Below are 27485 nucleotides of genomic sequence, written 5' to 3'. Positions count from 1 at the left end.
TAAACTGTAAACAGCCATACACACACAAAAAAAAATGGATCAGTTTATGTAGGTAACTGATAAAGAGAAATGCACAATATTTCTGTGCTCAAAAATAAAAATTCTGTCATTATTTACTCTCCTGTTGTTGTAAACCCATATGTTGTTTTTTTTAGTTTAGTTTGTTGAGCACAAAAGTAGGATACACTGATCACAACTATCAAGCTCCAAATCATTAAAATAGCATCATTAAAATAGTCCACACAACTTCCACACACAATCTTCTGGAAGCCATGCGGTTTGCATGAGAAGCACACTGAAATTTAGATCAGATTTGAGAAAATACTGACAAGATTTTCATTTTTTTGTGTGGGAGAACCAATTATTGGTAGCAGCCTGAAGATGTATATTTTGGCACCTGATTTTCATTAGTGAATGTTTCCAAAGTGATTTTTTTGTTAAGAAAGTTTTGTCTTTGTAATCTTGCGAAGTCTGAAAACTTGCTTTGTCACTGAAACCACTGTCCTATTCAGGTTGACATCCCCAACCCCTCCCCTCCAATCGCTCATCACACACACAGACACGATCCAAACAATTCTCAATGGATAGAAGTCCTGCCATAGAGTTTTGTCTTTATCTGTTTCATATTACTTAAGTGAGATGGATTGTGAACATTGTTTTATGTTCACTTTAAAAGCAGATAAAACAGTAAAAAAATTACAATATCTGTGTAAATATGTCAAAATGTATAATATCGGTTAACAATAAACATAATTTTAATTATTATACTGTTGTTAGCCAAAATTCTACGATCAGTGCATCCTCAGATGAAATATATCTTTGAGGGTTTTTTTTTTTTTATAAAGAAATGTCTTTTTCACAAATTGTGGTGCTGGGTTTCAAGTGTCACAGGAAGTGGCAGAGAAAATCCTCACAGATGTCTGCTGGAATTGTAATGATAGGTTTGCTGAGTGATGCTAGAAGCAGCAGTATTCAAATAGAATCTGTAGGTGTGTAAATATTTCTCACGACTGTCCTGACAGTGTTTCTTGTCAAAACACTTCTGTCTGTCGGTGCAGTGTGAATTGTCTTTTAATGCAATGATGTAATGATATTCTGATACTGAGTTATGATTGGTTTGTTTGATTTACACAGCCCAATTTTACAACTTGGCGTGTATCTTGACAGAAAAGTAGATTTTCTCTATCTGTCATTGGTTAGAAGAGGTGAATTTTTGTACACATGTACGTGGGTATTATCACTGGTGATGTCTTTGCTGTATCTAACATGCTCATGAATCAGCAGGGGTTTTGTTGTGATATTTATAGAACTCATTTCATCAATAATTGATATGGCTGATGTATATTAAATGGGGATTGCGTCCTGAAATCTTTTTATGTGAGGAGGGTACAGAATAGAGAAGAAAACTCAAATACTCATTTCAGCTTTTCTATTAAAAAAGATAAACATGTTTTATGACATGACTCATTAAAAATAATTTGTCTAGATGTTTTGTAACATTTTATATGCTAAATAATTTCCATGTGTCATAAATAACAGAAAATTATCTTTCTCTGTAACTTCTTTTTTTTCTCAATCTCTTTTAGATTGACCAGCTCAAGCAGGAGCTCTCGAAAAAAGAATCCGAGCTTTTAGGTCTGCAAACAAAACTGGAAACTCTGAATAATCAGAATTCAGACTGCAAACAACATATTGAAGTGCTCAAAGAGTCCCTCACTGCCAAAGAGCAACGCGCTGCCATCCTACAAACAGAGGTTAAATTTTTTTTTTTTTACTTTTATTTTACTTAGTTTTATATAAAATGTACTCTTGTGCAAAGCCCTGCTCCATAGATTCCCATTGTTTGTGCATTACTTTATATAGTACTTTTTTTTTATCTTATCTTATTTCATTTTAACGAAATTATGTTCTCACTTGTTAACATAATATTTGACTTATGACTTATTGCCATATTAGCACTTGAAGGCATATCTCATCAGCTTTGCATGAACTCTGATGCTCATGGGGTGTTGGTTAGGTGGACGCTCTCCGATTGCGTCTGGAGGAGAAGGAATCGTTCCTTAATAAGAAGACGAAGCAATTGCAAGACTTGACTGAGGAGAAGGGAACACTGGCTGGGGAGATCAGAGACATTAAAGACATGCTGGAAGTCAAAGAACGCAAGATCAACGTCCTGCAGAAGAAGGTAAACCACTCAGAGATTAGGTCGGACTGTTTTCATATCCATATAGTAATGTTTGGGGTAATGTTGGCAAGCAGTAGTTCCTCAGGAAGAGTGTGATATAAGCAACTGGGTTTGAAAGAAGGCGGAGATGTAACAGATTTATGTAACATTTTATATTGTCTACTTATTGGTTTTGGTCAGATTTGATGAAAACGGTTTGTACTGAGCCCTGCTAACAATTTTATGTTTTAAGAACTTTTGCTAATGTTCATATTGTCAATTTCTTTAAATGTTTTAAAAACTTTTTTTTCTTGGTTATGATAACATTAAGGAAACATTCCATTTTATAATTTTTAAAACATTATGGAAAGTTACTTTTGAAGGTTCACTAAACATTCTAAAACAAGTAATAACATTTAAAAAATGTTAGACGAACCTCCAACTAAAAACTTTCCATGAACAATGTACCATCAATGTTTTTTTTTTTTTTTAATGCTTTTAGAACATTATTATAGACCAAGGGATAGCGAGTTGTTTGTTGAAGTAAGGCCAATTCCATGTTTTTTTGTTTTGCTTGATGGTGTGACACCTCAGATTCTGTAGTTAGTCAAAGGACGTTTGTTTATATTTTGTCATTACATTACACTGTCAGAACTATGTTCAAAGTTGACCACTGATAGACACACAAAAGATAGGTATTTAAAACTTTAAAACGAACATTCTATAAACGTTACTGGAAGAAGGTTTGTTCATAACTTTAAGAGATTCTTTTGAGAATGTTCTCTTCTAGATGTGAAAAAAGGAGAATTTATTTTTCATTATAGTCAGCATTAGAAATGCACTTAAAGCTCTTTTCTAATACCCAGTGAGCTGAATTTTGACTGAAAATGGAAGCAGAATTGCTTGCACTCTTCACAGATAAGGCAATCCTCGAATGCATTTAACAATCTCCAAGGAACAGAACCACAGAGCATTGGCACATTTCTCCATTGTATCTTCTTTCAACTCCTTTTTCATCTTTGCCCTCTCTTTACCATCTCACCGCATGCTTTGCTGGGTTCTTTAACCTTTTTCATGTTATTCAGCCACACAGGAAACATCTCAAGTGTCAAAAAAGGCTTTAAACCATATTTAACTTCTGATCTCTTGCTCTCTGTGCAGGTTTGATCTCTTTTTATCTGATATTTTAAGTCACATCACCAACAACCTACTGTATTGCTTACATATTAACACAAAGAAACACCCAGTAGTTCCTTATGCACTTAAAACAGCTTAATTTGCTCATGAATCCCATTCATACAGCTCCATAATTGTGGGTAATGAGATATTGCATCAATCATCAAAAAGAAAAGCATCCAGTTCTTGGGAAGGAAGGATGAAGGAAGGGAAATCTAGCCCATTATCTGACCATATAGAACATCATCAGACATAAATATTCCCTTGAGATGCTGCCCGTACCATTAGAAACCAACCACCATGTTTCACAGTCAGCAATAGACATTGTGGGTTGAACTTTCCTCAGGCTTCCTTTAACACAAACCCGTTCAAATGGAAAACAAGGTGAAAGATGAACCAACAGACCGTATGACTTGCTAAGATGTCCAGGTACTTTTCCCGTTACATCAGACCAGGTTATCCATCTTTGTAAGATGGCCTTGAGTACATGCGGTTTCTGAATGGCAGCACATTTTATATGACTCTTTGTGAAGCTCGCCACACACAGCAATATGAAGTATACATCCATCCATGTCAGTGAATGCTGGCTTATAAATGTTTCTCTTTGTCAGTGCAATTTGTTGTAATTTGACATTTTTAGTTGACCCCTTGCCCAAGCAGAACTCTTGTATAAGTGATTGTTAATTAGCAATCACGATGATAAGTCAAATTAAAAACTCCCGTTCAATGTGCTTTTTTTTTAAAGTGTGTAATTTTATCACCCCTAGTCGAACACGGTAAAACATTTCCATCGTCCCAATGTCAATGGGTTTTTTGAATGGGCTTTTAGTTCAATGCCTGAAATAAGGTTTGTGTTTAAAACAAGCTCAAGTCAAGATATTTTCCCATTTTATTCTACAACATTACAATATATCAGTAATACCTTACATGTGCTTTTTTTATGTTGATTTTTTTTTGTTGAAGATTAATGGTTGTTATGTTGGAGTCATGTGACCATGGTTCAAATATAGCCCATGCTTAGCTTTTTACTTTTCGCAATTTTATTTATGCTTCAAAAAAATTTTTTGTTCAGTCATGAAGATTATCTTGAGGAACAAATGGTGTAAAAAAATCATCAACTTATGTTGGTCACAGAGCTTATTTTCTGCTATAATCAAAAAGCTAATAAAAAAAACACATTTTTTCTGAGGGAACTCCAAACTCTGGATAAACAGATAGATGTTTGCAATGTCCAGACCCGTTTTATCTTCTTCCTCTCTCTTAGATTGAAAACCTTCAGGAGCAGCTGAGGGATAAAGATAAACAGCTCGGGAATCTAAAGGACAGAGTGAAGTCTCTCCAGACGGACTCCAGCAACACTGACACTGCCCTCGCCACGCTAGAGGAGGCACTGTCTGAGAAGGTACCAAAAACACGACTGGAAATGAAAATGTAGACCACATAAAATCAGAGCTGCCTCAAAAATGCTGATTTTAGGTTTTTGGAAAGCACTTTTATAAAATCTCTCTATGCAAATCAGGTAACAAATAAAAACATAGCCCAAAAGTCTATGAAGTATAGCACAATTCCTCAGCGTTCAGACCAGATTTGAGTTCTTGATTGTGAAGGCTGCCACAATCTGGTATACTTTTCTGGGACTGTGCAGCATTGCTTGAACTTTACAATATAGGGGTTGAACAACTTCCAATTTTTTTAAGTCGACATTAATCTGATTAAAGTTGAGTCGACGTCGACTAGTCGTTGATGACGTCATTAATGAACAAATAAGCCTGAACCTCGAGCTGAGAAAAATTGGAAGTTGTTCAACCCCTATATTGTAAAGTTCAAGCAATGCTGCACAGTCCCAGAAAAGTATACCAGATTGGGGTTGCCTTGTTCACAGGTATGGCGTATGACACAGCGCTCCTATAACAGCTTATATTTTATCAGTTCTATTGTCAGTGGGTCTTTATGTTTTTCACAGATTTCTGCTCATTCTAAGTCAGATACAGATAAAGTAGCACAATAAAGATTGCAATTATATGAATGCATTAGTGTGAGAGAGAGCCATTGCCTGCGAATTAATTCTACCAGGCAGTATCTCTCTACTAATAGTAAAGCTGTTGGTTTTAGTTACTAAGAAATATATGATAAAAATGTTAATTTTCTAAGCTATTCTATTAGTAAATTACAGAACAGTGTTGACAATACATTTCTGTGCTTCTGAATGTTTCTGTGTGCACGCGATTTGCATGCAAGCTACTGTACTGAATACCAGACGGTATAATCAAACATATCTTGTGGGGCGCTCTGATCATAGGCCATGATCAGCGACTAGTCGACGTCAAGCTTAAAGCGTCATGGCAGAGCATTAAAGTCGACTAGTCTGTGCAACCCCTACTTCACAGCAAGTTATAGTGAATTTGTCCCCTAATCTGAGAAGAATGAAGACATATACAGACATTTATTGAAAAACCGTGAGTGCAGGTGCAATGTGTTTTTGTCACAGGAGCGAATTATTGAGCGCCTGAAAGAGCAAAGAGAGAGGGAAGACCGAGAGAGACTAGACGAGGTGGACTCATATAAAAAAGAGAATAAAGACCTGAAAGAGAAGGTGAACACTTTACAGCTGGAGTTAACAGAGAAAGAGGTACGTCAGAGATTGCATGCATGACTGTTAGTGTTGTGTTTCCTTGAGATTTTGGTCAGACTGTCAGTTCTGGTCTCGTCTTTCCTCTTCCTCCAGTCAAGTCTCATAGATTTAAAAGAACACGCCTCCTCGCTGGCCTCATCAGGTCTCAAGAAAGACTCCAAACTCAAGTCTCTTGAGATCGCAATCGAGCAGAAGAAAGAGGAATGCAATAAACTGGAGACACAGTTACAAAAGGTATGATTTCCCTTCTGACATCTTGATAATTTGATATTTGCTGATTTTAAGATTATCTACCAGCATCGGCCATTAACTGTACCACTTTGGCACTTAATAAAAGTGGTTGTTCCTCCTTGTGTCGACTCCAGAATCAACCGACAACTTTGTCAATAGATAATGCACAATTTTGTTTTCAAACATTTGAAGTTAATAAATATTATGTAAAATAAGAAAAAAAATGTTTTTTGGTGTTTAATTTTAGCAATGTATATTTTACTACCTTTCGAAAGTTTGGGACCTGTAAGACTTTTTTTTAAAGAAAGTAATACTTGTTATTCAGCAAGGATACATTAAACTGATCCAACTGACTTTTACATTGTTAAATTGCTGTTTTAAATTGATAATAATAAGAAATGTCTATATTATTTTATTTACATTTTTAATAATATATTTTATACATTATTTACATATTTTAATAATATTCCACAATATTGCTATATTTTTTATATTTTTGATCAAATGGTGAGCATAAGAGACTTCTATCACAAACATTTGGAATTCTTTCCGATCCCACACTTTTGAACGGTAGTGCATATTTAATCAGTATAACAATCTTAGTGAAAAGTGAATTTTCATCAGTTCACATGACGAATGTCAAAAATTCCATTTGATTATTGAAAGTCCAGAATTTAACATAATATTTGACATGATAACATTTATTTGTTTTATTACTGTTTTTTTTTAATCCTAAAAGTTTATTCTAAGTTGTATTTTAAATGAATCCTAGATTTTCAATGTGGTCTCTCTATTCTGGCATTATATTATCCATCCTGCTCTGCTCTTAGGAGCATCTACTTTTTTAAAGACCCATATCAGTCAACCACTAATCGCTATACCACTGGAATTACGTTCAATGAATTAGCCAGTTGTTTCATTGAATGTGTTTTCTGCATCAGCTTAATGGTCACTCATTTTAGAGGGCATCATGCGAACTTTATTGAAGTATTGATAAGATGTTGCTGTCTTTGTCTAATTTCTCCTATCTGACAGCAGCTGTGTCTCAAATCCTAGCGAATCCCAAGCCTAAATGGCATTTTTGGGTTACCAGAGTTAAAATGTTTAGAAAGATCAGAACCGCAGTCTAGGTCGGCCGTTCACAGTTCACTCCGATTTGAGACTCAGCTGGCTTCTTTTTGTTCTTGTGTTGCTCTCTGGTTACTTATATTCTCCTGTGTAGAACATTATCATTAACTTGAAAGAAGAGCTAATGATAAAGCTTGTGCTGTTTTACTGGGTCCCTTCATACTCCTCCTCCTCCTCATTCCCCATGATTCCCTCCTTTGCAATGTAGCAAGCAGAGCAGCTGTTCAGTCAAATGAACAATCCCGTAAGTGTCTCTCTGGATCCGTACTAGCACATGTTGAAAGCATGAGGACACTACACACTTAGTTTCTTTAACTTCAAATTTAACTTATAAAGGTCTAGAAGGAATTCAGCCCTGCTGGCTTAGAGAGCAGGAGTTGTAATGTATGATCTGATAAACTTTAAGGTTCATCCTGTGATACAGGAACAAAATGTATATTATGAACAGCTATTTTTGGAGGTTTTTGTTGTTGTAGTACCAATAGAGGCCTGCAGGATGAAGCAGCTACAGTTTATAATTTATATATATATATATATATATATATATATATATATATATATATATATATATATTATAAACTGTAGCTGCTACAGTTTATAATATATATTTTAATAATATATAACTATAGAAGAATATAGCCTATATATATATATAGCTACAGCTACAGTTTATAATTTATATATATATATATATATATATATATATATATATATATATATATATTATAAACTGTAGCTGTAGCTATATATATATATATATGTATATATAGGCTATATTCTTCTATAGTTCTAATGCAGTATAGGTCTTAATATTTAATTTGTTCATTTAGTGTGTTTTTTTATATGAAGACCAATCCGACGGGATAAAACAGAATTTAGTGTGATTCTAAGGCATTCTGTGAAACATGTTCAGAATGTTCAAAAACTGTATTGTTTCCTCATGCTTCCAGTGCTTACTAATCTGTTTCCTTGTAGTTAATACTCAGATACTTGAACACGCATAAACACATTGCAAAGAATCTTACCACTGAACCATGGAGCTAAAATCCACATTTGCATGTTGCTTTGCATGCTCCTCTGTCTTTGTGTGTTTAATTCCTCTCATGTCATGTGATCATTTTGACAATCTGGAGTGTCAGCTTTGATTAACTGCCTTTGTGACAACTTTTGGTTTTATGACCACATTATCTTGGATTATACTGTATATGTTGTCGCTTTCTTTAATTTAATTTTGTATGCGATCAGTGTTGGGTGTAATTAATTACTAATCTAATTACTGTAATTTAATTACTTTTCCCTTGAAAAAAATAAAGTAAGGTGTTACTCTTAATTTTTCTGTAATTTAATAACAGTTACTTCTAATGTAATTGCATTAAATACTTATAGACTAACAATTCTATGTAAAACAATAGTGGATTTAACATCAATATTTAATGTTAAAATTTATGCTTTTAATGTAATCTTCTTCCTTTACACAATTTGGTTAGTTGAAAAAATAATTTATGCAATTGAATATTGTTTATTTGAAAGAATCAAAAGTGCAGTTCCGTGTCTGTCCCTGCATTGTTCAATTCAAGGTTGATATGGGATTTAGAAAGTGATTAGTAATAAGTTATCCAATAGTTTATAGAGAGAGTAATGAGTACAGTAATCTAATTACTCTGTTGAAGATGTAATTAGTAGCTAGTAATTAATTACTTTTCTTAGAGTAACTTACCCAACACTCTATGTGATCCATTGTGCCTTCATTTTAAACATGCTGATGTAAACTGTGTTTTAGATTGCTTGTAGTGTTTTACAAACTAAGCAAGGCTGCGTTTAAATATTGCAAAGGAATTATGCATAATTGCAATTTCGTCGGTTCTACAGTTTTTAACTACAGTTTAGACTGCAACAAGCCAAATAAGTAAATTTAATCTTTGGAGTTTTTGCATTTAAAGCTTGGCTGATTATCTGCTTTGTGATGCCCAAAGACGCTCTAGTCTGGCATACGTGTTGGCATTCAGAATTGGGAATGTTTCTTCATTCATTGATTTTGATTGGCTGAGGCTGTGTTTTTTTAACTGGTTTCTATGGCGATGCCTTCCCATGATCCTCCTCATACAGAAGGCCCACGAGGTGGAGGTGCAGCAAAGCTCACGTGGGAACCCAGAGTATGTGGACCGGGTCAAACTTCTGGAGAAGGAGGTGTCCTACTACAAAGAGGAGTCCGGCAAAGCCCAGAATGAGGTGGAGAGGTTACTGGAGATTCTGAGAGAGGTGGAGACGGAGAAAAATGACAAGGATAAGAAGATTGCAGAACTGGAGAGGTAAGGATCCTTTTTTACTTTCAAATGCCTTTGGAAGGGTGAGGTTGAACATTTAAGTCACATCAAACATTTGGACACACTTGAATGAATTTGTTTTTGCTTTCTTGTGCAGACTGCATTCTTATGATCTTAAAAAAACATTTTGATCTAAATACTTATACATAAATAATTGAAATTAGTTTTGTGGAAAATATACTTTGTGACTATGTATGCATTTATTGTATTGTAGGCAAATATGTATGCATTACAAATTAATTGATATTAACGAATTAATAATTAATAAATAAAAAGGTTTAATTATTTAAAATAAATTAGTTGGCCGGATAGTAAAATATGCATGCATTTCTTTACTAAATAAACATTTTCATTAAAGTTTATATTTTTCACAAAAGTGTCTTCCAATACGGTTTAAACTGCATCCCAAGATGCACCTCCCGTGAAGAGCTGGAAATCAGACAAAGAAGAAATTTAAGATATAATATGAAATATAAGATATTTGCTTTGTTTAAAGTTGCGACAGTCTTTTATTCCCTAATGTGATGTATATCCGATTGAATGAAAAAATGTAGGGCGGGACTTGATTTTGTCCTTTGGGATTAGATTGGATGGATGTGGTTTGCTATTGGTGGATCTCATATGAGTGACAGGTTACCCCGCCCTCACGCCAGTTAACACATCATCAGAGAAGAGAAGAGATGTCGCTGCAAGAGGGAGAAGTTATTTTGATTAAAGATTACGAGAACACATGAATTTAAAAAATGATGTGCACAGATAAATCAATTTATAATAAATACTACTAAATTCCACAAAAACAAATAAGAATCTGCAATTTTGATTTCCTGGTAAGTTTAATGGTCACTACATAACTCCCATACTTCAATTTGTGTTTTTTTTTCATAGTTTCAGACTCTTAAAGGTAGGTTAGGCAATTTTCTGAGCGGCTAGCAATAGCAAGTTAGCTTTGAAAACATAAGATCCCACCCTCCATTCAGAGCCACGCCTCTTTCAAAACACATGAACGCATACAGCAGAGTTTGTAAAGCATCACGTGATGAGAGATGGTGTTAAACTTCCTCATGTCTCAAAGCACATAACATTACAATAATAATGAACAGAAACAACTTAAAGAGCACTGACCTGTACCACCTGACTGCTGCAGATTCATTTCAGCGTCGATAGTGTTGCCATTGAAATGCCTAAATTTGAGTCACAAACCGCTCCGACTCCAAGTATATTGTCAAAGGTTTCCATCTCTTCCAAATTACAGTAGTGTGTAACGCAACATAAGCTTGTTGTCTTGGTTCAGGAGGAACTGTAAAATTCGGCTGCTGTTTCTGTTGCGGTGCTCAGTGACTGACGTCTTTCAAACGAATAGTATGAAACTGACGTTTTGATGACGTGAGATGTCTGTGTGAGCAGGTGCGTGGAAATATGAAAATACATATGCTGACAGGCAGGTAGAACATTGTATCATTACATTCGGACCAAATGCAATGATTGGAAGAACATTTTATGGTCCTACATCTTCCACAGACAATATATAAATAAATTTAAACCACTTACTCCGCTTAAAAACGTAGTGATTGCTTGCAGGTGGTGAAGAGATTTTCAACCAGCATAACAGAAAAAAATTCTGCAACAAATCGCCTACCCTGCCTTTAATGATTTTACTCTTATTCTAAAATGTTGAAAGTAGTAAAAAATAAACAATGGATAAATATGTTTTAACGTGTAACGTTTAATGTATAAATATAAGATTTAACACGCTGAAACATATTTATGAAGTCTGCACAAGTTCTGATCTCTCGTTTGCTGTTATCTCGGGCCTTGACAGCATCAGTTGACAGTTTCTGCTGTACTGCTAAATATACAATTCTGCAGGGATATAACATCAAAATGCTGATGTCAAAGGCTGTTTTGTTACTGATGCGGTACAAACCACGCTGTACTCACAGAGCTGCCGTCAATAATGTATCTCCTACAGGGGAAATATGATGATGATTGCAAATATTTATGCTGTTTCCTGGAATCATGCATTCATGAGGTCATCAGCATTCTGTGCGTTTCTGACATGTTCTGAATGTTGATATCGAGCTTGTGTTTAGTGGTTGTGAATTGCCTCTCTTCATACGCTGTGATTTGTGTTTTGGCATGTTTATGTACAGCTGCCTCTGTATCTCTTCTTTTAAATTATTCTATTTAGTTAATTTAAGATATCAGGTCCATGCTACTCCTGTGTGTTCAGGTTGTACATCATCCTAAATGGCCGTTCACACTAACATGTAAGTGACCATAAATCATTGACACAACAAAATTGTGAAAGGTTACATTTCATGCAAATAAGCAGTAATACAATGTGCTGATTATCAGTGAAAGTTATATTTTACGCATAAATATATAACAATAAAATATGTATTTTAAAAAAAATTATAAAATAATATGAAAAATTACTTAATATTTTATATTTAATTAATGTTGTCATATTATATGTATATATATATATATATATATATATATATATATATATATATATATAGATGCACTTTTAATTGTCTTGTTTACAATAGCCTATAAATTATGCAGTGCTGCAATTGATATACAACGTTTTTTTCCATTATAAAAAAGCAATAAAAATCACTGTCAGTGTGAACAGCCTTTATAATAGTTCTGGGCAACAGCCAGTAAGTTCAGTTCCTCATAGGTTCTTCAGCTCTGGCTCAAAGTCGTGTTGCTTTTTCTCAGTTGACGGTCATGCTTCAGAGTTAATGTGGTTTGATTAACCATGTGTTTTTCTTTTTTTGTTGTTGTTGTTGTTTTTTTACCGTCTCGCCAACTCTTTCTCTTTTCTGTCTTTCGGTCTTTCTCTTTTTCCGACCTCCTTCTCTTCCTCCTGTTCTTCCATGATCCTTCGTCTTCTGTCATAAAACACTAATTTCCTGTTCATAATTTCTTGTCAATTTTCATGTTCTTCCTGTCTTGCAACTCTTCTGCATTTCTGTCATTGGCCACTGAATTCCTGTCTTTAACCAATTGAAATTAAACATTGTCTATCTATCTATCTATCTATCTATCTATCTATCTATCTATCTATCTATCTATCTATCTATCTATCTATCTATCTATCTATCTATCTATCTATCTATCTATCTATCTATCTATCTATCTATCTATCTATCTGTCTGTCTGTCTGTCTGTCTGTCTGTCTGTCTGTCTATCATTCTTCCTTCTTCATTCATGTAACCCCCATCCATAACCTCATAACTCATACGTCCTTGACCTTGGCCCAGCCCCCCTCCCCCCGCTGCCCGCCCCTCGCCCCGCCCTGGTGGCAGAGCCCCCTCTGAGCCTCCCCCCTCTGTGTCCGCTGCCCCCCAGCAGATTGGGGGTATGATGTGGGACTTCCTGGGAAAGTGAGTGCTCTGTCCTGGCACCACGGCTCGGCTGCATTTATCTGTGTGGCTGTTTGATGCCTTGATGTCCCTGTTGCACGGCTGTCTCTCATTCACTGGTTTTTCTAACAAAGGAAAGGATGGTTTTATTCCTTATAATGTTGTAAATATGTGCCAGATTGCATTGATGTAAAAATCAGTGGACTGAGACAGCTCAGAAAATAAGATTTGTGTGTATAATGTGTGTTGTGGTTGTGTATGCCGTTTCTTGTGCATGTATTGGGGTCTCTTCTAAACTCTAGTGAGATGCCTCACTGTATACGTAGGCAGCAGCATCCTAAGTAAATTGCTCACAATTGCCATCTTGATCTCGTCACAGTGCATTCTGGGATTGTTCAAAAGTTTGTGATCAGTGAGATTTTTTTTTCTAAGAAATTAATAATTTTATTCAGCAAGGACACATTACATTGATCAAAAATGACAGTAAAGGCATTTGTTTGTGTAACAAATTATTTATTTTTCAAATCAATTTTGTTCTTTTAAACTTTATTCATCATAGAATCCTGAAAAAAATGGATCATGGTTTCCACAAAAATGTTAAGCAGCACAACTGTTTCCAGCAGTGAAAATAATAAATGTTTCTTGAGCAGCAAATCAGCATATTGGAATAATTTCTGAAGGATCACATTGAAGCCTAAAGTAATTATGCTGAAAATTCAGCTTTGCATCACAGGGATAAATTCTATTTACAAAAATATTAACATAGAAAACAGTCATTTTAAATAGTAATAATATTTCACAATATTACAGTTTTTACTGTATTTTTGATCAAATTAATTTAGTCATGGCGAGCGTAAGAGACTTCTTTCCAAAACATAAAAAAAAACTTACCAACCCCAAACTTTTGAATGACATATTTAAAGGATACATTTAATGCTTCCTTTATATGCTACATATATTGCTGTCTACAGTTTGTTTGGAACATGTTATGAGCACACCTATACCTAAAATATGTTGCCGGTAGGCATCTCACTCGGCTTTGGAACAGAGCTTATGTGTACATCAACCAGAGTGCACAATTTTCTTTTTATCATTATATCTGTTCTATAATGTGTTTTTGTGCAGTGGATATAGAATTTGCAATATCTCACAGTTTTAATCTGTTTCAGCTGCTCAAAACTTTTTTTTTCAAATTGTGTCAGATGTGTGATAACTGCACACTTGATATATCTGTGGTGTTGATGTTGGCATGGCTAATGTGTAGTCATACTTTGAAAGTCCACCAAGATTAAAGGGACGGTTCACCTAAAACATAAAAACATTTATTACTCACCCTCATGTCATCAAGCTGAAGGAGAAGTTGTTTACACGTATCAAGTCAAGTCAAGTCACATTTATTTATATACAGTGAATGGGAATGAATGGGAACGAATGCAGTTGAGCTCCAAAAATGACAAAAAGGCACTAAAATATCAAGATACGTTAACTTGAGAAGCCAAATGCCATAAGATTTCAAGGACAAGAAGTTGAAACATTTAACAAAATTAAGTGACTTAATTTGGCTTAAAAACGGGCTTAAGTGGCTTAAAACAATCATATGACTCACCAAGTAGTTCATATGACTCATGCATTATATTCCAAGTCTTTTGAAGTGGATTTGTGTAAGAAATGAATTAAATTTGAGTCATTATTTACTGAAAATTAATGATGAAACTATGTACATGAAAAGTACAATAAATATACATGAAAGTGAGTAAATGACAGTAATTTTTATTTTTAGGTGAACTATTCTTGAAATTAGGCTTCAAAATACTGTTTTTTTCCTCATGCATTTGTTAACTAATGCTATTATCTTGGTGTATTTTATTCCACCCTGCTTGTTATCATGTTCTGCATGTGTTACTCTATTTTGCACACACACGCTTCTGTGATCTCTGTGCTTGCCGCTTGGTGTTGCTGGCGTATACGAGGGCTTTGGCAAGGAGCGGAGCCCCGTTTCCTGACCCTTGAATCCCCATTTCACACGCTGATCTGCATCCCGTCTCCTCTTTCTGCTTCCTAACATCATATCTCCTCCCTTCGCTCTCACTCTTTTGAATGATCCACCCACCTCAGCCTGCCAAATTCCCCCCAAAACGGCCGTCTCACTGTCCTGCATGAGACGTTGGCCGGCATTGCAGGCCCCGTTTTGCTCTGTGAATGAGCTGGGTACCTTAGGTAGGGTCTGGTGTTCCTCAAGTAGGTTTGCACCCTCATGCCTGAGCGCTCTTGCCCCGTTTGCCCCCCCAACCCCCCCGCGATCCCTCACTGCGGCTCGGCTGGTTGAGCTGCTGCATGTTGGCACTCTCACGGCCCCTGCAGATCGGGACTCAGTGGTTAACCACTGACAGTGATGGTTTGAGATGATAGTGTCTTGCATCCTGTCTTGTTGATCTTATAGGAGCCATTTTAAACCACCCTTAGTTTCTCACTTGACTCGTTCCAGCTGTTTTCTGCTTAGTTTCTGATAATTCTAAAGTTTTATTTCTCCTTTCCTTCCTGTTCGCTGTGTTGTGGCGTCTCTTCCTTCCCGTTCCTGCCCTTCCTGCATCCTTCCTCCCTCTTCTTCCTCCACCGCCAGTCTTGCTCCCAGGTAAGTTGGGTGTTCCTCAGGTGTCCACCCTCACTTCTGAGCAATAACCAAGCGTGTTTCATTCATGTGATAATAACTGTATCGTGTTTCTCGCAGTACATATAGTGTGTTGTCATGATTATGAGTCTCATTTCATGGTGTTATATTGTTATTTGCACTTACTAATCACACATACACTGACACCAAAATGTGTTTAGACACTTAAGACGCACTTTAAAAAGTCTGAATGTTACATAATGAAGTATCAAACCAAATGGCATTTGCAAAAAAATAATCACTGTTAAGTGGATGCGTCGAAATCTCTTAAGTATGGCTTAAGTAGAGCTCTTTTTTTCCAATATAAATATCTAATCATTCTTAAATCAAGATTCATTACTTGAGAAGCAAAATGTAATATAATTACTATTAGTAACATAAGTAATAAAGACTTTTTTCTGAAAAAAGTATCAAAATTAAGTGACTTTATGCTTAAAAAAAGAAAAAATATCAGCCAAAATAAACTTGTTTTTTCTCTGAATTAAGTTTATTTTTGTTACCCCACTGGCAGCTATTTTTTTTTCTTATAACATTAACTATATACATATATAAATGTTTTTTTTTTACTAAACACCTAAAGGGATTGTCCACCCAAAAATTACAATTCTGTCATCATTTACTCACCTTTATGTCATTCCAAACCTGTAAGACTTACTTCTGTGGAATACATAAGATATTTTAAAGAATGTTGGTAACCAAACCGTTTCAGTAAAAAATAAAATAAATAAAAAATAGTGGAAGTCAGTGGAAAACCGAAACGGTTTGGTTACCAACAGTATTCCGCAAAAGAAATACAGGTTTGGGATCGTGAGCAAATATTGACAGAGTTTTTATTTTTGGGTGAACTATCCCTTTAATTAACCTTTAAAGTCATTTTGCTTCTCAAGAATATGCATCTTGATTTTTACTGGAAAACAAGACAAAAATACTAGGCCAGGGTGACAAAATTGTTAACATCTTCTCAATATGATAATTAATTGAGATCATTGTATCTTGATTGGTTAAATGGTGATTTGTGATTGCCATAAAATTAAAATATTCAGGTGACACACTGTATGCTTTTTAAGGCAAACCAAGGATCAAAATAAAAAAGGCCCAGGCATCAAGCTTGGCCCTCAAATGGACAAGAAAGGCCCTGGAAACATCTTGCAAGACCAGCGCAAGGATAATCCAATGGACAACCCAAAGGTGATTTATACCTATGTGAATGGATGATGCCTTTATATATCCTTTGAAAAACAACAGGTTTTCTCATCATTTTCCTGCACACGTTTTTCTTCATCTCACAGATGGAGGAGTTGATGAATGTTTTGGAGAAGACGAGGCAGGAGTTGGATGCCACCAAACAGCGTCTGTCCTCCACCCAACAGTCTCTTTCTGAGAGAGACGGCCATCTGACCAACCTCCGACAGGAGCGCAGAAAACAGCTCGAGGAGATCTTGGAGATGAAGTAGGAATCCTTGCGATCAGACTCTGTTTCTTCGAAAAACAAGATCTTAAATATTTGATGCCTAAAATGTCCTTTAGTGTGCATGCATACTTATCTCAGACTGTCTGTTCCTCTCAGACAACAGGCTCTGCTTGCTGCTATCAGTGAGAAGGATGCTAACATTGCTTTGCTGGAGCTGTCATCCTCCAATAAGAAGAAGACACAAGAGGAAGTGCTGGCCCTGAAAAGAGAGAAGGACAGACTGATGCATCAGCTCAAACAACATGTCAGTGAATTTTTGCACTCAAATGCCCTTTTAATAACACATATTAAGATTAAGTATTAAGTTTAGGTATCATCAATTTATCATAGAGCTGCGCGGATATTGAAATCCTGTCTGATGCTGACAAGTGGATAATTATTTTCATTTTATGGCCAATAAATGTTAAATGCGCGATATTATAGAACTATAATGTACTGCATTTGTTTGTTTTTTAAAACCGTTTAAACACAATAAAAATGAATATTGTGCATGTTACAATGAATTTAGGCATCACACCATTAAATTGTATTGTATGAGAAATTAATAAATATACATTTCAAAATCTTCTACAATATATTGAGATATCAAGATTAGTGCATATCGCAAAGATTGTGATTTAATTAAATGGAAACACTTTACAATAAGGTTTCATTTGTTTACATTAGTTAACTAACATGAGCTATGAATGAACAATACTTTATTTATTAATAGTTAATGTTATTTTCAACATTTACTAAAACATAAAAAAGTTGTATTTGTCAACAGATTAATGCACTGTGAACTAACATGAACAAATAGTGAACATCTGTATTTGTATTAACTAACATGAACATATATTAATAAATAATGTAACAAATGTATTGCTCATTGTTAGTTCATTAATACGTTAATGTTAATCAAATGAGACCTGTATTTTTTTATACATGTATTTTTTCCTGTATTTTTTTATATTACAATATATATTGCAGAAAAACTAAATATCACAATATCAGTTTTTTTAACCCGATATTATGCAGCTTTAACATATAATATACAGTGCATCTGGAAAGTATTCACAGCGCTTCACTTTTCCCACATTTTTTTATGTTACAGCCTTATTCCAAAATGGATTAAATTCATTATTTTCCTCAGAATTCTATAAACGATACCCTATAATTACAATGTGAAAGAAATTTGTTGAAAAAAACCCCTGAAAATATCTCATGTACATAAGTATTTACAGCCTTTGCTCAATGCTTTGCTTTGAAGCACACTTTGGCACCAATTCCAGCCTCAAGTCTTTTTGAGTATGATGCTTCAAGCTTGGCACATCTATTTCTGGTCAGTTTCTCCCATTCTTCTTTGCTGAACCTCTCAAGCTCCATCAGGTTGGATGGGGAGCGTCGCTGCACCAGACTGATCTCATGAAATGGCGTATGTATGACACGCCAATTCGTATTTCCATTTTTGGCGTGCTATCAACACGCATAATCACTTTTCAGCGTGTTTATCAACGCCGTTGACTTAACGTTACATCACTGTATATATAAATATATGACCTACCCCAACCCCGTCCCTAAACCTACCCGTCACTGGGGTTAATACCATTTATGAGTCTTCCCCTACCATCATAGGAAAAAAAATATCGCTCCCCAGATGTAGATATACATTTTGCTTCGTTTCGCTTGGACATTTAACGGCGTACACATACACGCGGAATCACTCGGACATTTAATGGCGTAGACATACACGCAGAAGATGACGGTTCGTTTCGGCGTGGACATACACGCGGATAGCTAAAAATGCGTATAGATAACACGCCACCTGACTTGAAAGTGGCGTGTATGTTTACGCAAAGTCATGATGTCATGTTGGCTGCACATACATTTTCAGATCTCTCCACACCACATTTGGGTTCAAGTCTGGGCTCTGGCTGGGCCACTCAAGGATATTCACAGAGTTGTCCCATAGCCTCTCCTTTGTTATGTTGGCTGTTTGCTTAGGGTCAATGTCCTGTTGGAAGATGAACCGTCGCCCCAGTCTGAGGTCCAGAGCACGCTGGATCAAGTTTTCATCAAGGATGTCTCTGTACATTGCTGGATTCATCTTTCCCTCGATCCTGACTAGTCTCCCAGTTCCTGCCGCTGAAAAACATCCCCATGGCTTGATGCTGCCACCACCATGCTTCACTGTAGGGATGGTATTGACCAGGTGATAAGTGGTGCCTTGTTTCCTCCAGACATGACGCTTGCTATTCAGGCCAAATAGTTCAATCTTTGTTTCATCAGACCAAATAATTTTGTTTCTTATGGTCTGGGAGTCCTTCAGGTGCCTTTTGGCAAACTCCGGGTGGGCTGTCATGTGCCTTTTACTGAGGAGTGGCTTCTGTCAGACCATACAGGCCTGATTGCTGGAGCGCTGCAGAGATGGTTGTTCTTCTGTAAGGTTCTCCTCTCTCCACAGAGAAACGCTGGAGCTCTGTCAGAGTGACCATCCCTGGTCACCTCCCTGACTACGGCCCTTCTCCCCTGATCGCTCAGTTTGGCTGGGCGGCCAGCTCAAGGAAGAGTCCTGGTGGTTCCAAACTACTTCCATTTACGGATGATGGAGGCCACTGTGCTCAGTGGGACCTTCAATGCTGCACATTTTGCTGTACCCTTCCCCAGATCTGGGCCTCAATACAATCCTGTCTCAGAGGTCTACAGACAATTGCTTGGACTTCATGGCTTGGTTTGTGCTTGGTTTGTGATCTGACATGCATTCGTCGTCTTCTTCTTCTTCTTCTTCTTCCTCCGTTTTTTGGCGCGCTGCATTCTTAGTGCATATCGCCACCTACCTTTACTGTTATGCAGTCTTGATTTCTTATGATCAGATTTTCCTTATTATTATTTTCTTTGCTTCTTTCTCAAATATCCATCCTTATTTAATTATTTAGTGTTCCATCTCATTCCATCTCCCATAGCCCACCTGTCGCTGCGTGTTCAGCTCCTCCAGACTGGACTATAAAATCTGGAATAGACCAAAGCATCCTTATTCTATTTTTAAATCCTTTCACTTAATCCAGTACTATATATATATATATATTCTATTAGTATTCTATATCCTACTATATCTTTATTAAAATCATAACCTAACAAATATGCCAAATCCTTATTAACATTCCCTCTTTCATTTAAATACGATATCAATTCCTTTCTTTCCTCATCATACCTTTTACAATCATATATCACATGCTCCACTGTTTCTTTCTCCCCACAATTCCCACATAAACCAGTCTCATGAAGTCCAATTATAAAGAGCGTTGCATTCAATCTTGAATGTCTGACATGCATTGTTAACTGTGTAACCTTATATAGACAGGTGTGTACCTTTCCAAATCATGTCCAATCAACTGAATTTACCAAAGGTGGATTCCAATCAAGTTGTAGAAACATCTCAAGGATGATCAGTGGAAACAGGATGCACCTGAGCTCAATTGTGACCCTGGGTCACAAAACCGGTCACAATTAGCACAGGTATTTTTGTGGCAATAGCCAACAATACATTGTATGGGTCAAAATTATCGATTTTTCTTTCATGCCAAAACTCATTAGGATATTAAGTAAAGATCATGTTCCATGAGGATATTTTGTAAATTTCTATCCGTAAATATATAAAAAAATTATTTATGTGAGTGAATGCAGCACAGTGGTGAACATAAATGGACAACTTTAAAGGCGATTTTCTCAATGTTTTGATTTTTTTTTTTGCACCCTCTGATTCCAGATTCTCAAATAGTTGTATCTTGGCCAATTAACATAACAAACCATACATCAATGGAAAGCTTATGTATCCAGCCAGCTTTCAGTTGATGTATAAATCTCAAATTGACCCATGTGACTGGTTTTGTGGTCCAGGGTTACAATTTTGAGTGTCATGGCAAAGGTTGTTTCAAACAAACTTTTTTCGATTTGTCATTATGGGGTATTGTTTGTAAAATTTTGAGGAAAATAATGATTTTAATCCATTTTGGAATGAGGCTGTAACAAAACAAAATGTGGAGTTTTGAAGTGAAGCGCTGTGAATACTTTTCGGATGCCCTGTAACCAATGGATTTAATTGATTTATGTATTTTGTTGTACAGGGTTAAATATATGCTGTAATCTATCTCTATCCCTTTCTATATGATTGCATAAGTTATCTAACTCTTAAAATAGCCGAAAAAAAATCCTTTAAAATAAATTTAAAGGAAAAAAAGAGTATTGTTCATTCCAACTTTTCAGTTTTAGAGGGACGTTCTGCCTACATAAATTGTGGCCATACTAACTTTGCTGGTTGGGAATGAGTGAAGGAAATGATTAGAAAATCTTCTGTTCTTCCTTAGAAGGCATTATTGACTCCTGGAAATTGTGTCAAATCAAACCGATTACACTTGGACAAGCTGTTTAGAGATGTTTTTTTCCATTCCGTGGTCAGTCTATAGGTATATGCTGCTTGTGTCTTACTGTCTTTTTTCTATCCATTTTAGACGCAGAGCAGGATGAAACTGATTACCGACAACTACGAGGATGATCATTACCACCCTCATGCTCCTCCTCCCCACATGCAGCCTCAACCCCTTCATCCTCAACCCCAACCCCAGCCTCCATACCCACAGGCCCAGCACCCGCACCCACAGGCCCAGCACCCGCACCCACAGGCCCAGCACCCACAGGCCCAGCACCCGCACCCCCAGGCCCAGCACCCACAGGCCCAGCACCCGCACCCACAGGCCCAGCACCCACAGGCCCAGCACCCACAGGCCCAGCACCCACAGGCCCAGCACCCACACCAGCCTCCTTACCCACATGTGCCCCATCCCCAACACCCGCAGCCTCCTCCCCACCACCAACAACACCCGCAGCAGCCCCCCCAGGCTCAATACCCTCACCCGCAACACCCCCAGCACCAACAACCACCTGGCCCACACCCACACCAGCCCAGACCTCAACCGCCCCACCTTCAACAACCTCATCCCGGGGTCCCTCCGCAGCAGCAGCAGCAGCAGCATCCACACCCCCAGCACCCTCACGGACCACTGCCTCAGCAGGGCCCCCACCCCCACCTTCAACCCATCCTACACCCTCAGCAGCACCCCCATCACCCCCCACACCCCGGCCAACAGGGTCCACACCCTCGACACCCTCCGCCACACCATCGGGGTCCAGGCCGTGGACCGCCTCATCCCGGACACCGACCCGCCCCAGACCAGGTTGGTAACTCATCTATCTTTATATTGAAATGATTTTGTTTCTATTTTAATATTAGTGTATGTTGTATATTTTGGTAATTTTGTTATGTGGTAATGTCTTCCATAGTTCACCTTAGACATTGTACTATAAGTAACTTTACAACTACCAAGCCAACTCAGTCATTAGAGTATTAGCAGACTGTCTGCTTAATATCTGCTAACACTTTATTTTGACATTCTACTGACTGTAAGTAACTTGTGTCTACTCATTCTACTAACTATTGAGGTTGTCAATCCCAAAAACTGACAGTGTGAACATAGCCTAATACTCTAATGACAGAATAAAAAAATGAAATAAAATCACAATATATGAAAGTATCATCACAGCCGTAGATTAAGTTGGTCTTTTCAGTAGGTGATGGATCTCTATATAATCTACTGTACAAGTCACTCACTGTAAAACATTCAAGAAATCTACAACCTGCTCTTTCACCTTTAACTCATCTAATTCTCCTCATTTCATGCTGACCTCTGGATATATGTTGGGCTCAAAGGATGATGAAGAAGGAATTTGGGCATAACCATACCAAAGCTATGATGATGTTTTTTTGGGGTGAGATATTGATGATTGATGTCAGTTTTCTGGTTAAAAGTAAGTTTTTGTGGATAAAGTGATGTGTGATTATGTTCTCAGACAATTCAGTCACGAATGGAGGAGCACAGCCATGCCATACAGATGAAATTCTACATTGTTCACTTGGCCAGTCTTTACCTACTCTCAGATTCACTCTTTTGGATGGGGCCATTTATTTCCATGCATTAAGGAAAGAGGCGGAGCATTAGTGTGAGTGGGAGGGCCAACGCTGGAGAAGACCACCTGAGCAGGTAAATACTATCAACAGAAATTCTAATCGTGTCTGTCTGAAATAAAATAATTTAATTTCCAAATTTCATATACACTACCATAAACTTTTTTATATATAATTAATACTTCCATTCGTTCAAGGGCACCTTCAATTGATTAAAAAAGACAGCAGAAATGTTTTAAACATTGATAATAATAAATGTTTCTTGAGCAGAAAATCAACATATTATAGAATGATTTCTGAAGGATCATGTGACACTGAAGACTGGAGTAATGATGCTGAAAATTCAGTTTTACCATCACAGGAAAAATTACATTTTAAAATATATTAATTAATGATCAAATAAATTAATCCTTGGTGAGCATAAGAGACATTATCTCAAAGATAATTTTTCCATTTTGTTGTTTTTATTTCAGATGATTAAAAAAAGTATAAATGGAAATCTGGACTGAACAAACACAGTCACTTCCTGGTGCAGCCCTTTTTCTAAAGACATTTGCCTTGAAGACTATCAATGCTCAAATCAAAATGAGACACTGCAGCTGCTCCTTGTTGTCTGGTTTCCACATGCGACCAGTGCATGAATCCAGCTGGCCCCTCCCCTTCTCCACATTGCCCCGCCCACTCGGATCTAGATCCACCTCTTCAATGAGGCAACAAGTCAGCTTGCACTCATTCAAGCCTTGACTCTTGTCAGTCATTTCTCTGCTTTTTATGTGAAAATCCAATGTAAAATAATACCATCTTATTAACTTAATTTTTATCCTTTTTTTTTTTACTATCACCTCTGCATTTGCAGTTGAAATCTTAAAAGGCCAACTGTTGCCTGCCTTCAATTGTTTAGGTTTTATTATACGTGCTATACATATATACTTAGGTTTGAAAATGCATGTAATTTCTCTGTGCCACGTTTAGCCTCCATTGTTGGTTCTTTAGTGAATATTGGACCTTATAGAGGTGGTATCTGTCACGTCTTTAGAGTTACCTCAGTTGAACCTCAGAGGTAGTCTACTCTATGCAGAGTTTATTTCATCTCACCGATTATAACGCACATAACATACACCATGCTAACCAGAATTTACCCTTTCTTTTCGCTTGTGCTCCAATCCCCAAGCCTGGATTGCGTGTTAGCTCTCATGCACCTATGCACCTCCACCCCTCACAACAGGGAACGTTTCTTATGGTGCTTCAACTGGTGCTCAGGCCCAAAAGAGATGGAGACAGCCATGGCTAATCATTTCGGACATCAACTGATCTGTAACACTACATCCATGGCGCCATCATACGAGTTCTTCGGAAGATAATTGAGATGGTTTCCCAAGAAACTGCTACAGGTTGTACTTGTTTGTCCCACAAAATTAATTTTGTCAAGATGTCTGTTGATAAGGCCAGCCCAACCTGAGTGTCACATAAAGGGAATGTCCTTCCTCCTTTAACAAACCGTCCCACCAGGTACTGGCGGAGCTACCGCAGATTTCTTGTAACGTCTCAACATGGTGGCGAGTGCCTATTTATAAATAGATAGTAGATATATAGATAGAGATATACTAGCTAAATAAAGTGGGTCTACTGTGGTCAGACTATTGTGTCAGAAATCAAAGGAAACTTCTTTTCCGGTGTGTTTGAGTTGTGTGTGTTATCGTTGTCTGTTTGGCCCTCGCATTGCTCTCGTTACAAGATCTTGCTATTGGAGTCTGTGCAACAAAAAGGTCTTTTGCTGAATGTTTGCAGAATCTAGTTTCTTGATCTTCAGCTAGACAGTGTTGTATAGAATATGTTGCACCTCACAAAAAAACAAAAAAAATTAAACGGCAATGAGTTCTTAAAAAAATCTCAGCTCAAGCGCACTTGAGGGTAAAGCTGCATTCATGCTGAAAGCAAACAGCAGTCTTTTATTTGGCAAATTTTATCGCTGTCAGTGTGAAGGCACCTTAAAGGGATAGTACACCCAAAAATAAAAATTCTATCATCATTTACTCACCCTCATGTTGTTCCAAACCTATATGACTTTCTTCAGTGGAACCCAAAACCGAACAGTTCCGGTTCCCATTGACCTCCATTGTACAGTATGGTCAAAAAATATAATGGGAGTCAATGGGAACCAAAATGTTTGGTTTTCAACAGTCTTCAAGTTCAAAATGTCTTTTGTGTTCCAGATAAGAAAGAAAGTCATACAGGTTTGGAATGACATGAGTGAGTAAATGATGACACAGTTTTTATTTTGGGGTGAACTTTTTCTTTAAGAAACATCAAAATATTCAAGTGGAAGATTGTTTTAAGATGGCTGAGATATGTGAACAGTTGTTTTGCATTGTCTTATGTGTCATTTCACTGCTGTTGTCTTTAGTTGTGGAGTTTACATTAGGACTTTGGCGAGCCCAAAACATAGCTAAGATCTGACTGTTAAAATGACCTGTTTGTGTTTCCATGTTGCGTTTAACATACTGAAATTTCAGACGCCTTCACGTTAGTTCCAGATCCTTACGTGTCTCTGTTCTGGAACGTTCCGGAACACCATCCTTAATCTGCGTTCACATTCTGCTGGAATTACCACAATTAAAATATTCTGAGATTCTTTAGGCTCAGAAATTCATTTTTATGGCAATGCTCAAACCTTGAGGAACAAAGAAAGTGCATTGTGCAACTTAAAATGACATGAAACTATATGTAGTTTAATGGTAAGCTAAAGGTATTTTTTGAGGTCGCTCATTTTGGTCGTTATGAACACGTCACAATGAGCTAGTCAAAAACTTCCCGGTAATTCTGTCATGATGTGAACGCATCATTGTTGCTCGACTCTAGAATATTCCTACGTTGCTCTCTTGAACATTTCACATGTGGTTGAAGAACACAGATCCAGAATATGTCCACCATGTGAATACTGCTCCATCTTGGATGTTTCTGAGTCCAGTTTCAAACACCAGAAAAGTGTTTGATCTGATATTATAATATTTATGTGCGTCTAACTGTCTGTCTGTTGTGCAAAGTCTATAATTGTACTATTAGGCAAAGCAAGAGGACAAAAAATAAAAAGACATCAGACTTTACCTTCTTGGAGACATATTGCAGTCCTCCACCTTCAGGACCTTTTACTACTGAATACTTGAAGTATGGGGGGTGATCTCCTGCCTTGGGAAGAGATATATTATACAGAACAAAGAAAAAAAGAGAAATGTTGACTCATGAGGTGATGATGCATGATTATGTACATTATGTGCCAACTCTGGGCTGTGGTGAAGACAGGTCTAATAGATCTCTATACGCAGAAATAAATATCGAAAGAAAGAAGTTTCAGCCCTGTAGGCTCAAGACGTATATCAAAGGGCCTCTTGTTAGAGAAAAGGTCCAAAATAAAGAGAACAAAAATGAAGATTTCTCTCTATATTTATATTTGTTGTGTGCCAGTTGCATTTTCTTTTGTTTCATGATGTCAAAAAAATGCAAACCTCTGGATAATACAAACCACTGTGACAAATGCCAGAAAAGAAATAGTAAATCTAAGAAACATTGTTTTTACTTTTTTAAGATATTTATGTTCTGTTTTTTTTATGGTTCATGCTTTTTTTGTTTTTAATATGTCAGTTTGGAACTGTAAGATTTGTACATGAAATTAGTTTACTTTTCTTTTTCTGTACAGCAGTGCAAACAAGTCCAATGTGAGTGTCAGCATGCCGAATGATACCGTGTGAACGTGGGGTTCATTTTCCCATGGTGCATCAGTCGTCACGGATGAGATACATTGGCATCATGATGGTGTAATGTGTTTGAGAATGGTGTGTCCTCCTCACCCACATTTTCCCGCCCACTGCCAGTGGATTGCCCGTGCAACAAAATAAAAGCGTTTGCATGTTTTCGGGGTGCAGAACTGAGACGCTAAAAGAGTGTGGGATATGCTTGCATGATTGTTTCAGTGTATGCAGATAAGATTGTTACAGGGTGTGAGTGGTTGAGTGGGTGTTGCAGAAAGTTAGCGGTGCAAAAGCCTCGGAGGCGTTCGGTGTGAAATCTGTGTCATGTTTGATGTTTTTAAACCCTGTTGGGCTTTACTCAGAGTCCTTAACCTCCCTGATATTTGCTATTGTATGTGTTGTAACCCCCAACTATTCTTGAGTGTCAGTCGGCTTGTTTATATCCATTAAATAAAAGTGACTTTCTTTCTGATATGCTCTGTTTCATTTAAAACACCAAATAAAAGTTTATTAGTTGAAGTCCAAAGAGTGTTTTACAGTGTCCTCATAAAAGTGCATTTTATATCAAATACA

The 27485-nt window shown here is 37.0% G+C and overlaps 1 protein-coding gene across 2 annotated transcripts in view; it reads left to right on the top strand.

Annotated features, from left to right (window-relative positions):
- Window positions 1-27438, top strand: part of erc2 (ELKS/RAB6-interacting/CAST family member 2) — a 60602-nt gene extending 33164 nt beyond the window's left edge. The window contains exons 7-21 of one of the 2 annotated variants that reach the window (XM_077203991.1): window positions 1587-1754; window positions 2018-2185; window positions 4605-4742; window positions 5829-5969; window positions 6066-6206; window positions 7540-7575; window positions 9438-9640; window positions 12928-13050; window positions 16765-16885; window positions 16987-17147; window positions 17265-17412; window positions 21656-22378; window positions 22912-22970; window positions 23052-23242; window positions 23640-27438. In XM_077203991.1, coding sequence (XP_077060106.1) covers window positions 1587-1754; window positions 2018-2185; window positions 4605-4742; window positions 5829-5969; window positions 6066-6206; window positions 7540-7575; window positions 9438-9640; window positions 12928-13050; window positions 16765-16885; window positions 16987-17147; window positions 17265-17412; window positions 21656-22378; window positions 22912-22938 — 2298 coding nt within the window. In that variant the 3' untranslated portion in view covers window positions 22939-22970; window positions 23052-23242; window positions 23640-27438. The remainder of the gene's footprint in view (window positions 1-1586; window positions 1755-2017; window positions 2186-4604; window positions 4743-5828; window positions 5970-6065; window positions 6207-7539; window positions 7576-9437; window positions 9641-12927; window positions 13051-16764; window positions 16886-16986; window positions 17148-17264; window positions 17413-21655; window positions 22379-22911; window positions 22971-23051; window positions 23243-23639) is intronic. The other variant, XM_077203992.1, reaches the window with a different exon arrangement.
- Window positions 27439-27485: the final 47 nt, after the last annotated feature.

The sequence above is a fragment of the Siphateles boraxobius genome, unplaced genomic scaffold, assembly GCF_051911475.1.
Source record: "Siphateles boraxobius isolate OS27281-9 unplaced genomic scaffold, OSU_SipBor_1 5, whole genome shotgun sequence".
Lineage (NCBI taxonomy): Eukaryota > Metazoa > Chordata > Actinopteri > Cypriniformes > Leuciscidae > Siphateles > Siphateles boraxobius.
Note: the sequence above shows the minus strand (reverse complement) of the source record. Positions and strands in the feature narration are given on the sequence as shown.